We start from the raw sequence: 15016 nt of genomic DNA, 5'->3' as shown, positions 1-15016 counted from the left end.
CTACAGCGTGAGTTAATTTTTCTATGACATATGGTCCTTCAAATCGTGGAAAACATTTGGCAGTTTTATCTTCTGGTGCTGAAGAAAGTGAATGCTTAATTTTTAAAACTTCATCCCCTACTTTATAAGTTACTCCCCGTCGTTTCAAGTCATAATATAGTTTTTGTTTTCTCTGTGCTACTTCAGTATTCTTCTTTGCTTCCTTAATTAGTTTTTCTATATCACCCATTTTAAATTCTGGGGCTCTTTGTTGCACATAAAATAATTTATCTAACGGCGTTATAATCTTTCTGCCTAAAAATAACTCAGCAGGAGTTTTGCCCGTTGTATCATGTTTTGCGGTCCTAACGGCGAAAGCAAATTCATTGACATAGTTATCCCAGCTTTTATGAAAATTTTTAACATAACTACGGATAATTTTCACTATATTTCTATTGACCCGTTCCGCTATATTTGATTGCGGCCGATACGGGACCATTTTTAAATGACGTATGCCCAGTTTTTGGCACATGTCTTCAAATACATTACTTACAAATTGAGGACCATTATCCGATATAGCTTTTAGGGGCGCCCCGTATTTTAAAATATATTTATTTAAAATAGAATCAGTAACTAATTTCGCGGAGGCTCGTTTTAAGGGAACAATTTCGGTCCATTTACTAAAATGATCAACCATAACAAGGAGATAGCGACTTTTATTTAACTGACTTTTTGGGAAAGGGCCCAATAAATCGATGCCAATTATTTCATTTGGAAATTCGGATTTAATACTATTTAGAAACCCGGCCGGGCGGAAATTAATATAATTAACTGCTTGACATGTTGGGCAGGACTGGACATACGCCCTTGTTAACTTTTGCAGTTCAGGAAAATAGACTGCCTCGCGTACGCGTTGGATAGTTTTTCGAATACCAGCATGAGAAGCTAAAGGGCTGTCATGGAGCTCCTGCAGGATATTTAATCTAAGACTAGCTGGGATAACAGGTCGAAATTCGTTGTTGGAATTCGTAGTTTTTGTATAGAATAATAGACCATCTATTAGTTCGTAATGGGCCGCCCTATTTCTTATCGCCACAATTTCTTGGTGGCTAAAATTTTCAGGATCCTTTAAATACTCATAAATGCTTCCAAACTCAGGATCCTTACCCAGTTCGGTTATTACAGTTTCTCGGGAATTTATTGTACATGCTGTGAGCATTGCCACCTTTACGGTATTACCTTCTTCATCTATTTTAATTCTGGATAGGGCATCTGCTACGATATTTTCCTTTCCGGGGGTATGCTTGATTACCAGATTATATTCTTGTAGCTTGAGTGCCCATCTTATTAACCTTGGGGATAAGTTTTTTCCTGAGTACAATCTAGTTACCGCCGCATGATCAGAGTACACTGTTATTGGCGCCTTTCCAAAATAGACTCGGAACTTTTGCACTGCTAACAGAACTGCAAGTGCCTTTCTCTCGGTCGCGGAATAGTTTCTTTGTATTTGATTTAAAGTTCGGCTAAAAAATGCCACGGGATGCTGATTTTGCGAAAGTACCGCTCCTACCGCATAATCCGAAGCATCCGCTGAAATTTCTAAATTTTCATTCTTTTCAGGAAATTTCAACACAGGGGCTTGCGTTAATGCTTGTTTTAATTTTTCGAAAGCACTATTGGCTTCGGCCGTCCACGAGAATCTTACCTTTTTCCTTTTTAATTTTAACAATGGCTCGGCGATAGCTGCAAAATCTTTTATAAAGGACTTATAATATGAACAAAGTCCTAGAAAAGAAGAGAGCTTCTTTACCGTGTTTGGAGTCGGATACTTTTGTACAGCGATGATTTTTGATTCGTATGTCTCTATTCCTTTCTGAGATATTTTGTAACCTAAATATTTTAATTCAGGGGCTGAAAATTTGCACTTTTCGACATTAACTTTTAGACCGGCCTCATTTAATAAAGAAAACACCTGTCTTAAATCCTGTACATGTTGGTCGAGATTATCACTAGTAATAATGATATCGTCTAAATAGTTAAATGTGGACTTTCCAAGAACAGGTCTTCCAATAGATAAATGTGGACTTTCCAAGAACAGGTTCCAAGAACAGGTCACAATGTCCATACATCGCTGAAATGTTGCCGGCGCCCCTGAAAGGCCAAACGGCATACGCAAAAATGCATAAGTGCCAGACTTGGTTATAAAAGCAGTCTTAGGCACGTCCTCAGGCCTAAGCCCTATTTGAAAATAACCAGTCGTTAAGTCTAAAGTCGTCATATATTTGGTGGATGTTATGTTCCTTAGAATTTCTTCAATAATAGGTAACGGATATACCGGATATTTAGTTATGGAGTTTAATTTACGGTAGTCAATTGCGAATCTCCACCTTTTTGGATGTGTCAAAGGATAGTCATTATTTTTCTTACATAAAACCACCGGGCTAGCATAACTACTTGAGATGGGCGTTATGATCTTTTTACGTAGCATATCGGTGATATACCATTCTATAATTTTTTCCTTATTCTTATCATACCGGTATGCTTTGTGGCGAACTGGCATTGAATATCCGGTGTCAATACTATGGTTAGTAACCTGAGTAAATCCTGGAATATCACTAAATAACGAAGCAAATTCACTTACCACTTGTCGGATTCTTCCTTGCTCGTCATTAGGCAGGTGGTCAAGATTTAACATCGGCGGTTCAGCCTTTTCTGCACGAACTGGTTTCATTGTCAGCTTAAGGGACGCTTCATTAAAATCCACTGAAAGAAAATCTATTCCTAAGATTATATGTGCTTGCAGATTCTTTACTATAAAAAACATCACCTTTACTTGTTCGTCCTTGATACGGACATACAGCGGTACTTTACCTATACACTTACATTTTTCTCCTTGCGCCGCTAACACTGTCGTATTATCCGAATTATATATGCAGTATTTCCGAAAATACTTCCTAAAAAAATCTTCTGCCACACAGGAACACTGCGCGCCTGTATCCAGGAGTGCGGTGGCTGGGATATTATTCACCAGCACTTCAATCTTCGGAAGAGTCAAATTTTTCACCATTACTGTATTTAACTTGAAGGAAGAGGGGTTTTCGTGGCCTTCGGATTTCCGCACCCTCCCGTCAGCAGAAATCCGTTTTAGTTTAAATTATTTTTCATTTCCGTGCTTTCCTTCTTTTTCCACTGGCCTTGAGACTTTTTTCCTGGATTGCTATTGAACTGTCGACGTTCGCCGGCTGTTTTTGAATGCTCGGGTTTCCTTGCCCACTGATTCGCTTTGCTTCCGTAGCCGTGTGCTTGAGTTTGCTGTAGTCTTGGCGCACCAAATTGGTTTCGCTGTTGATATTGGAGTCTTCTTTCAATGTCCGCCGTTCTTCTACTTTCAAACTGGATTGCTAGCTCAAATAACTTTTCCAGTGTAGTCGTATTTCTTAATTCAATAAAGTCTTGCACTTGGGGCAGTAACCTCGGCAAAATCACTTGAATTATCTCAGGATCAGGACGGTTTACATACAAGAGTTTGAAGATGTGAATTTTTCTTAAAATAAAGCTTGAGAGATTTTCGATTCTTTGTTGATATATGCTGAAAAGTTCCGTTTCTAATTTCGCACGATCCCTTACGACAGGGAAGGCTTTTAGTAAGGCAGTCTTGAAATTCTCGTAAGTATAGGTGGGACTTCCTGCTTGACCCAAGAGACTTCTGCCTATACATTTGAACCAATTAAGTGCTTGGCCCCTCAAAGCGCTGGTAGCTAAGGTAACTTTTTGAAACTCGTGCACGGGGTAGAGCATGAAGTGGTCATCCAATTTTTCCAAAAAACTGGTTACTGGTGAGTTTCCATTAAATGTTGCTTCTGGTTTCATCGAAGCGCGCATGGTCTGGACGATGTAACCAAATCCTTCCAGGGCGGCAGCTGGCATTTCTGGATTCTGAGCCGTTTCTGCAGGCAGCACAGGTTCTTCTTGAAACTCGGCCATGGTTATTCTTCTTCGTTGGGCGCCACTATCAGGTTCAATGTTCCTTCTAACCTTCTTCGGAAACATGCAAGGACCTGACTCGGAACAGAGAGCTTACTAAAGCTATGTTCAAAACTGTGGGAAGTAAACAGGATGCACAAGAAGGGTATACAAAACCCTTTATTTTTCTCTATTTACAATAACTTCCGTACTTCGGAATACACAGACCCACTACTTGTGGTCTAAACGTAAAAATATAAAAATAAAATTAAACTCTAATTTAACTTTAAAATAATAAACGTGGAAGATCGGCCTTATATTAACAGGAAGCCGTATGTAGTACAGAGAACTGTGAACACTACAATACGTTTAAAAATTATCAAGACGATTAAAACCTCTGGCCTGGAAGGCAAACAGCAACTGAGTAAAACTTCTAAGGTAAGCGGCCTGCTTCGATTCACTGCTTCCTCTCTCTCGCTTGGCAAAAAGCCACAACTTAAATACTTGGCGTTCGCCAGACAAACTTTCATAAATACATTAACGCTTATAATTCTGGCCGGAAGTAGATAATAAGAAGTGATAGTAAAGATTTAAAATAAAATAAACGTTAGTAAAACTTAAGATCCTTACATACTTCCCGCCAGAGTTAATTAGTTTGAAACTGAGGTCTAAAACGACCTTGTTGAAAACTTTTAGCTCTAGAATCTAACGCGAGGCCAATCTTTTACAAACATTTTTCGCTAGAAACTAGAAATTTAAAAGAAAGAAATTTGTTTTTACAATAGCAGCTCCCAGGACACACAATTTTTTTCATCTGTACTGCATCTAAACAGGAGCTTTTATTCAAATCTGGTTCCTTCCAGAGATCTGGAAGGAAAACTAGTTTAATGAAATGTTACACAATGAAATGGCAAGTAACATGTATAATTATATTTCTCTTAACATTCTTATTTCATTCATAACTATTTTAGTTATCTCTCCCCGTGCTCTCTGACATGTGTTGTAAAAGAACACCAAACACGAATGTGTTTATGTCTATGTGTTCAACACTTCCTCCTACAATCAAAAACTAACGTGTTAAAATTCAACATACCAAGACCTCGTAACACACCCTAATTTCAACTCTAAGCCCTGAGGTACTATTCTGAAAGTGGCTAACCCTGAAGTGTAGCGTCAGAGAGCCTAACTACATCATTCAACCTTTAACACATATTCACCATGATTTAGTCTTTTTACAGTCACACGAATAAAAAAAATTTTTAACATTACTTTCACTTTTACCATATCACGGTATTTCTTAACATTTCAAATAACAGTTCACATTGTATATAAGAACATATTAACATGCCGTTAATTTTACACATTTGAAAACATACATTAGTAGTATATTGTTAACTTCTATTCTTTTCAAAGCAAGTGCCAATTCTTTCTACATTGAAATACTACACTTCAAAAAGTCTTTCAGACTAAAACTTCTTTCTTGCCAGAATGTTTTAAATAAAATTTATACACTAGCTTTTACAATATTTAAGTCTTTACACATCGCTATTATACATCAACTTTAGTTTTACACGCGAGTAATTGAAAAACATAATACCAAAATCGGTAACAACTCATTTCTCGCCCTTTTGGCGATAAAAGGTAGACCTCGCATGAGGTAAAACTTCTTGAAATCTGCTACTTGCAGTAAGAATGAAAGATTAACTTAAGTTTGCAAAGTAACATAAAATTTTACTTATCTTTGTGATATTCGGACATTCTTTTCTGGGCCCAGTCCTGAAAGGTAGTGCAGATTGTTGTTTGATTTATCCTCCTTCTTGTACGGGCTCGCCCTTCAGTGCCTTCCTCTAGATGCTTTCTTTTTTCTCCAGTTCGGTCACCCTCGAATACCTTCTTTTTCGCTTCTGCCTGTGGTCTTGGTCGTTTGATGGCAGCTGGTCTTGGCGGAACCGGGAAACTTCTTTCGTGTTCCTGCTTGGACCTCGTTGCTGGCCGTTCAAATTTGCCTTGTAACTTTTCCTCCGCCGCTGATGGCCCTTCCGCAGTTCGGCGACATTTGCTGCGGAGAGTCCTGTCGGATGAGTAGATCTTCCGTTTTAGAGCCGGGTTATAGTTGCCGTCATTTATCCTGGTTCTCTTTGCATACGTCGTCCTTCTCCCTTCTTCATTCTGGGGGTGATCGTGAGCTCTCTTTTCTGGACGGTGGAACGGCTTCTTTTTCTTGCTACCTTCAATTTTTCCGCGGGGAAACTTTCTTTTCACTTGCTCCTGCCTCTTAATGGCTTGCCCTTGTCGTTTTTCCACCTCTGGAGCTTGTGCCTGCGGTGTCTGCCGTGCCGGATCCTGCAAAAGATCTTTGAAAATTTTCATTTTATTACGATCATAGAAGGGTTTGATTTGATCAATGTTTGCGGAGCAGGTTTCACCATTTCTAGCTTTTAAAACTACTACAGCGTGAGTTAATTTTTCTATGACATATGGTCCTTCAAATCGTGGAAAACATTTGGCAGTTTTATCTTCTGGTGCTGAAGAAAGTGAATGCTTAATTTTTAAAACTTCATCCCCTACTTTATAAGTTACTCCCCGTCGTTTCAAGTCATAATATAGTTTTTGTTTTCTCTGTGCTACTTCAGTATTCTTCTTTGCTTCCTTAATTAGTTTTTCTATATCACCCATTTTAAATTCTGGGGCTCTTTGTTGCACATAAAATAATTTATCTAACGGCGTTATAATCTTTCTGCCTAAAAATAACTCAGCAGGAGTTTTGCCCGTTGTATCATGTTTTGCGGTCCTAAGGGCGAAAGCAAATTCATTGACATAGTTATCCCAGCTTTTATGAAAATTTTTAACATAACTACGGATAATTTTCACTATATTTCTATTGACCCGTTCCGCTATATTTGATTGCGGCCGATACGGGACCATTTTTAAATGACGTATGCCCAGTTTTTGGCACATGTCTTCAAATACATTACTTACAAATTGAGGACCATTATCCGATATAACTTTTAGGGGCGCCCCGTATTTTAAAATATATTTATTTAAAATAGAATCAGTAACTAATTTCGCGGAGGCTCGTTTTAAGGGAACCAATTCGGTCCATTTACTAAAATGATCAACCATAACAAGGAGATAGCGACTTTTATTTAACTGACTTTTTGGGAAAGGGCCCAATAAATCGATGCCAATTATTTCATTTGGAAATTCGGATTTAATACTATTTAGAAACCCGGCCGGGCGGAAATTAATATAATTAACTGCTTGACATGTTGGGCAGGACTGGACATACGCCCTTGTTAACTTTTGCAGTTCAGGAAAATAGACTGCCTCGCGTACGCGTTGGATAGTTTTTCGAATACCAGCATGAGAAGCTAAAGGGCTGTCATGGAGCTCCTGCAGGATATTTAATCTAAGACTAGCTGGGATAACAGGTCGAAATTCGTTGTTGGAATTCGTAGTTTTTGAATAGAATAATAGACCATCTATTAGTTCGTAATGGGCCGCCCTATTTCTTATCGCCACAATTTCTTGGTGGCTAAAATTTTCAGGATTCTTTAAATACTCATAAATGCTTCCAAACTCAGGATCCTTACCCAGTTCGGTTATTACAGTTTCTCGGGAATTTATTGTACATGCTGTGAGCATTGCCACCTTTACGGTATTACCTTCTTCATCTATTTTAATTCTGGATAGGGCATCTGCTACGATATTTTCCTTTCCGGGGGTATGCTTGATTACCAGATTATATTCTTGTAGCTTGAGTGCCCATCTTATTAACCTTGGGGATAAGTTTTTTCCTGAGTACAATCTAGTTACCGCCGCATGATCAGAGTACACTGTTATTGGCGCCTTTCCAAAATAGACTCGGAACTTTTGCACTGCTAACAGAACTGCAAGTGCCTTTCTCTCGGTCGCGGAATAGTTTCTTTGTATTTGATTTAAAGTTCGGCTAAAAAATGCCACGGGATGCTGATTTTGCGAAAGTACCGCTCCTACCGCATAATCCGAAGCATCCGCTGAAATTTCTAAATTTTCATTCTTTTCAGGAAATTTCAACACAGGGGCTTGCGTTAATGCTTGTTTTAATTTTTCGAAAGCACTATTGGCTTCGGCCGTCCACGAGAATCTTGCCTTTTTCCTTTTTAATTTTAACAATGGCTCGGCGATAGCTGCAAAATCTTTTATAAAGGACTTATAATATGAACAAAGTCCTAGAAAAGAAGAGAGCTTCTTTGCCGTGTTTGGAGTCGGATACTTTTGTACAGCGATGATTTTTGATTCGTCTGTCTCTATTCCTTTCTGAGATATTTTGTAACCTAAATATTTTAATTCAGGGGCTGAAAATTTGCACTTTTCGACATTAACTTTTAGACCGGCCTCATTTAATAAAGAAAACACCTGTCTTAAATCCTGTACATGTTGGTCGAGATTATCACTAGTAATAATGATATCGTCTAAATAGTTAAATGTGGACTTTCCAAGAACAGGTCTTCCAATAGATAAATGTGGACTTTCCAAGAACAGGTTCCAAGAACAGGTCACAATGTCCATACATCGCTGAAATGTTGCCGGCGCCCCTGAAAGGCCAAACGGCATACGCAAAAATGCATAAGTGCCAGACTTGGTTATAAAACAGTCTTAGGCACGTCCTCAGGCCTAAGCCCTATTTGAAAATAACCAGTCGTTAAGTCTAAAGTCGTCATATATTTGGTGGATGTTATGTTCCTTAGAATTTCTTCAATAATACGTAACGGATATACCGGATATTTAGTTATGGAGTTTAATTTACGGTAGTCAATTGCGAATCTCCACCTTTTTGGATGTGTCAAAGGATAGTCATTATTTTTCTTACATAAAACCACCGGGCTAGCATAACTACTTGAGATGGGCGTTATGATCTTTTTACGTAGCATATCGGTGATATACCATTCTATAATTTTTTCCTTATTCTTATCATACCGGTATGCTTTGTGGCGAACTGGCATTGAATATCCGGTGTCAATACTATGGTTAGTAACCTGAGTAAATCCTGGAATATCACTAAATAACGAAGCAAATTCACTTACCACTTGTCGGATTCTTCCTTGCTCGTCATTAGGCAGGTGGTCAAGATTTAACATCGGCGGTTCAGCCTTTTCTGCACGAACTGGTTTCATTGTCAGCTTAAGGGACGCTTCATTAAAATCCACTGAAAGAAAATCTATTCCTAAGATTATATGTGCTTGCAGATTCTTTACTATAAAAAACATCACCTTTACTTGTTCGTCCTTGATACGGACATACAGCGGTACTTTACCTATACACTTACATTTTTCTCCTTGCGCCGCTAACACTGTCGTATTATCCGAATTATATATGCAGTATTTCCGAAAATACTTCCTAAAAAAATCTTCTGCCACATAGGAACACTGCGCGCCTGTATCCAGGAGTGCGGTGGCTGGGATATTATTCACCAACACTTCAATCTTCGGAAGAGTCAAATTTTTCACCATTACTGTATTTAACTTGAAAGAAGAGGGGTTTTCGTGGCCTTCGGATTTCCGCACCCTCCCGTCAGCAGAAATCCGTTTTAGTTTAAATTATTTTTCATTTCCGTGCTTTCCTTCTTTTTCCACTAGCCTTGAGACTTTTTTCCTGGATTGCTATTGAACTGTCGACGTTCGCCGGCTGTTTTTGAATGCTCGGGTTTCCTTGCCCACTGATTCGCTTTGCTTCCGTAGCCGTGTGCTTGAGTTTGCTGTAGTCTTGGCGCACCAAATTGGTTTCGCTGTTGATATTGGAGTCTTCTTTCAATGTCCGCCGTTCTTCTACTTTCAAACTGGATTGCTAGCTCAAATAACTTTTCCAGTGTAGTCGTATTTCTTAATTCAATAAAGTCTTGCACTTGGGGCAGTAACCTCGGCAAAATCACTTGAATTATCTCAGGATCCGGACGGTTTACATACAAGAGTTTGAAGATGTGAATTTTTCTTAAAATAAAGCTTGAGAGATTTTCGATTCTTTGTTGATATATGCTGAAAAGTTCCGTTTCTAATTTCGCACGATCCCTTACGACAGGGAAGGCTTTTAGTAAGGCAGTCTTGAAATTCTCGTAAGTATAGGTGGGACTTCCTGCTTGACCCAAGAGACTTCTGCCTATACATTTGAACCAATTAAGTGCTTGGCCCCTCAAAGCGCTGGTAGCTAAGGTAACTTTTTGAAACTCGTGCACGGGGTAGAGCATGAAGTGGTCATCCAATTTTTCCAAAAACTGGTTACTGGTGAGTTTCCATTAAATGTTGCTTCTGGTTTCATCGAAGCGCGCATGGTCTGGACGATGTAACCAAATCCTTCCAGGGCGGCAGCTGGCATTTCTGGATTCTGAGCCGTTTCTGCAGGCAGCACAGGTTCTTCTTGAAACTCGGCCATGGTTATTCTTCTTCGTTGGGCGCCACTATCAGGTTCAATGTTCCTTCCAAGCTTCTTCGGAAACATGCAAGGACCTGACTCGGAACAGGGAGCTTACTAAAGCTATGTTCAAAACTGTGGGAAGTAAACAGGATGCACAAGAAGGGTATTCAAAACCCTTTATTTTTCTCTATTTACAATAACTTCCGTACTTCGGAATACACAGACTCACTACTTGTCGTCTAAACGTAAAAATATAAAAATAAAACTAAACTCTAATTTAACTTTAAAATAATAAACGTGGAAGATTGGCCTTATATTAACAGGAAGCCGTATATAGTACAAAGAACTGTGAACACTACAATACGTTTAAAAATTATTAAGAGGATTAAAACCTCTGGCCTGCAAGGGAACCAGCAACTGAGTAAAACTTCTAAGGTAAGCGGCCTGCTTCGATTCACTGCTTCCTCTCTCTCGCTTGGTAAAAAGCCACAACTTAAATACTTGGCGTTCGCCAGACAAACTTTGCATAAATACATTAACGCTTATAATTCTGGCCGGAAGTAGAAAATAAGAAGTGATAGTAAAGATTTAAAATAAAATAAACGTTAGTAAAACTTAAGATCCTTACATTGTAACTGAGTTATTATAAAATGTAAACGGAATCATTCTTTTAATTATACTTATCAGATTTTTTTTACCCTTCATTTCAACAATACATATTCGAAAACTCTTTATTACGTTCTTAAGTGCGCATCTCATGGCATTTGCTTTACAATACCTTTTAACAGATTGCTTTCCAATACGAACAATTCTTGCTTAAATAGTTTTATAACGTATTTGTCAACAGGATTTCAATTTGTGTTTACAATTCAATATTAAGGTTATTATATATTTAGATAACATTTATAATCATTATAAATTAGATACATTTAATCATTAGATTTCTTCACAGTACTTTCACAGTTGTTTATAAGTGAATAAATTCTTCATTTCAAATACATTTATAAATAATTTAATGAATATTTAAGTATTTTGTCAAAGGCAGATACATGCTTTTTGCAAGCACATGCATAAATACTCATACATATTTCCTATTTATGATTTCCGGAATGTGCAAATCTTTAATTTCTGTGCATTCACTATATTTTTCGTGTAAAGTAATTTACACTAATTTAGCATACACCCGAAAGTTTTACATAAAAAAATATATATGAATATAATTTGAATGAAAATTATAAGTATTATTTTTAATACCCACTCAAAGGTCAGTTTTTCTTCAAAATTCCTCCACGATGGCATCTCTCACTTTAGGCAGATAGCCTTTGCATGCGTTACTCTATTTAATAAAAACTTAATCTGACCTATGTGCCTAATTACAAATATTTTAACATACATAATTTTATATTTACATTTAGCCATCAAGTTTCAAACTTTTCAAATCTTCTAGAAAATAAATTTTGGCAGATCTCTTTTAGCAATTTTCTTAAAATCTATATTTTTGCAGTGCAACAGCTTAGAATTTTATAAAACAAATTCATAATCAAAATCGCTGTTGTTAGTTATCGAAAAATAACCAAGATGTGATTTTTGCGCAAATGTCCGTAAACTATACAAATTGCTGTTATCCATTACACTATGAATGTTTCTTTCATGCGAGAGTGTCCCTTTTTCGATTTCTATGGAACTTTCGTGTTCGAAATACTATCAAAATCTTGTCAAGCGAGCTTCTGAATGTAAAAAAAGAACACCCCGTCTGGTGACCCAAGCTTCAAAGCAGTGCTTCACTTCTAGAGCGGAATGGCCCCTCCTCCCTTTCCTACCTCCATACTCCCAACACTTTTACCCTGTACCTGTTTCTTCTATTAGGCGGGATAGTTATACTCCCTTGAAGACGGAAAGGAATGGATTTCCGGAACCGACCATTTTATGAGAGGACACCCGGGGTTCGATCTGTACCTTCTGAGAAAGGGTGAAGCTGCTGAGACAGTGACGCCTTATAACCTCTCCAGTCCTAGTCCTACATAGGCTTCCTCGTGGCTCCCGCTGGTCACCAGGTTCGCCTGGGCTAATTATGTCCCACACCATCCTGGGGTCCGACTGGGTTGAAATTTCCAGAACCGACCATTTTATGGAAGGAGACCCGGGGTTCTGTCCACCAAACTAGCTAGACCAATGTCTAGACAGCTTCGACCTCTGGGGTAAATAATCAATCTTCACAGGACTCGAGCCATCGTTTATTCGGTGGTAGGATCTGGCTTGGCAAGAACCGTACTGGTACTGTCTTGTCTGCCCCTTGGATGTGGGGACGTTACATGGTTAGATATCGTTGGTTGTCAGGGGGAAGGTGGCACCCGTCGCACTTGGGGACGGACAATGCCTGACATGTGAGGTCCCCCTGAGTTAGCCGAGGGGAGTGGCGCTCTCTCGGATGGCCACTAAAGTTTGGGGCACTAATAAACGTGTAAGGTTGTAGAGACATAAGTTATTTCGAAGCAGGAATGATGAAAAAAGAGCAATGCCCTCGCCGGGACTTGAACCACGGAACTCTCGAATACTCGTCGAGCGTGCTGACCATGACGCCACGTAGGCATGCTAAGAAGGCGGGAGAAATACCTTATATACACCCCCTTTTCTAGTGTAATGTTTTTCCTATTTTATAAGACAGTGTTACATAAGATTTTATGTGTTTGCTCACTTTTTAATACAGCATTTAGGCATAAAAATGGCTTTTTTCTCATTGCGGCACTCACTATTGTAAAATCATGATTATTTGGCTCTCTTAAGGTACTAATCTATTTCGATCTTATTTAGCAAATTTATATTTTATTTGGTGACTTGATTTTAGGTTTTAAAAATCTGTTTTATATTAACCGAATTTTTGACCACAACAAGCAATGCATTTTCCGGTTACATTTTTCTTTACTAATCAACTGAGATTTACAGTCCACCATTCTTAATAGGCCCACGATTTTATTTTCAATCAAAAATGAGCAAGAATACTGTGATTGCTAAAACATTTCTTCTGCACATTGCACTAAAAGTGAATAACCTAAATAATAAAAAAATTTCAACTATTTTTGAAAAAATTTCTCTAGTTTTAAAAAAATTGAAAATGTTTATAAAATAGTTTAATATGAATATGCTCCAGAATATGTAGCATCTTTGTCTTTTATTAAAATATGAACGTTAAGATTTTTTTTTAATTTAGAACTTCCTAAGCACTTTATGAGTTAGTCAACATAACGTGGCATAAAATATTCCTTACAGAATTTATACACAGCAAAAATAATATATGCCACAAGAAGCATATTAATGATTGCAAAATGAACATATCTTGCTAAATTGCTGTCCATGACGGAAAAAAAGGTTTTCTTCCCTGCAAGATTTCTGAGAAGTTGCTACGGAAGGTTGGAGAGTGCGAAAGTCACAAGTTATAGAATTTCGCTGATTACACGGCGGCATCTGCTAATACGCAAACTGTCTTATAGCTTACTCAGCAAAAAAATTGATGTCAGTTATGATAATGAAGCGAGCACTCCACAAGATTTTAACTTCCGAATGGGACGGGAAAAAGTGTTTTCAGAGAACGTGGAAGCGTGACTATGGTTCGGACGCTAAATCTGTACTCATCCAGGCAACTGGATTTGAGTTAATGTCATGTCCGGCAATTCGGTAGCACTAATGAACTGGAAGCTGTTTATTTGTTCCATTGTGTGCTTCGCTTCGTTTTGCGGAATAACTTAGTAAGTTCTTTTCATTTTAATTACTTTAACACGAATTTTTCCGATCGCATTTAGAAATATGGAAGATTTTTCATTCTGCAGAATACATAAGTAGACTCATGGGGGAAGGGAATGTTAGATTAAGTTAGCTTAATTGAGTAATTCTTTTTTTCTCTTTTTTGTCTTGATCTCAAAACCTGTTCCACCTAATTTCCGGCAACACCCCTAGTGACAAATTTCTACTGGAAAGATATTCAAGAATAACCAGAAAACCGGAACTTGCCAGAAAGTTAACAACCATCTTCTTAAATGAAGTGTTTACATTTCCACTAGTTCTTTTAATACGCACATCTCACATCTCATTTCAGTTTTGACCCTTGGGTGGCATAAAAGGCAGATAGCAATAACACTAAACCAAGATGCAGAGTAGCTACAAAAAGAGAAGCATAGCTGAGAGACCATTCAACATTTCTGAAAGCCAGTAAGCCATGTATTAATGAAACCAGAAAAAGCGTAAAGCCCGAGTGAAAATGTGACTACCGATGTTTTGGCGATTTCAGCTGCGAAAGAATTAAAGCAAAACATACAAGGGATATCTATCTAACGGAAGAGATAATTTTGAGAAAGATTTCCTAACAGGACTTCCCTCGAATTCACGTTACACATGGGCAAAACCATGAAGCCACTTATGCAGCCAGCCAGTTCCCTAGCATATTAACCAATGCCGAACGACCAGTGATTAAAGGTATCATCCACTCGGCCACTGATGGGCCGGTTGAAACATGCAATGCTCAAGGATAAATGGAGCAAAACTTCTCAAAACAAACCTTGAATGAAACTGTTTTGTACAATAAAATACTACTACAGCTACTAATAATAAATAGAACGTTTCCGTTATAAGTCACCACGCGCCATATAATTTTCTACAGAAAGATATCATCATTTTCTACATAAAGATATGC

At 38.1% G+C, this 15016-nt stretch overlaps 1 protein-coding gene across 5 annotated transcripts in view; it reads left to right on the top strand.

Moving 5' to 3' along the window:
• The first annotated feature begins 13886 nt into the window (after positions 1-13886).
• LOC118197130 (uncharacterized) overlaps positions 13887-15016 on the top strand; it is a 135818-nt gene continuing 134688 nt past the window's right edge. For 2 of the 5 annotated variants that reach the window (XM_085815753.1, XM_085815752.1), the window contains exon 1: positions 13887-14075. In XM_085815753.1, the coding sequence (XP_085671879.1) occupies positions 13990-14075 (86 nt within the window). In that variant the 5' untranslated portion in view covers positions 13887-13989. The remainder of the gene's footprint in view (positions 14076-15016) is intronic. The other 3 variants (XM_035368627.2, XM_035368626.2, XM_085815751.1) reach the window with 2 other exon arrangements.

The sequence above is a fragment of the Stegodyphus dumicola genome, chromosome 4, assembly GCF_044657685.1.
Source record: "Stegodyphus dumicola isolate Sdum_Otavi_A_Nest chromosome 4, ASM4465768v1".
NCBI classification, from domain to species: domain Eukaryota; kingdom Metazoa; phylum Arthropoda; class Arachnida; order Araneae; family Eresidae; genus Stegodyphus; species Stegodyphus dumicola.
This window is presented reverse-complemented; position numbering and strand designations above follow the sequence as displayed.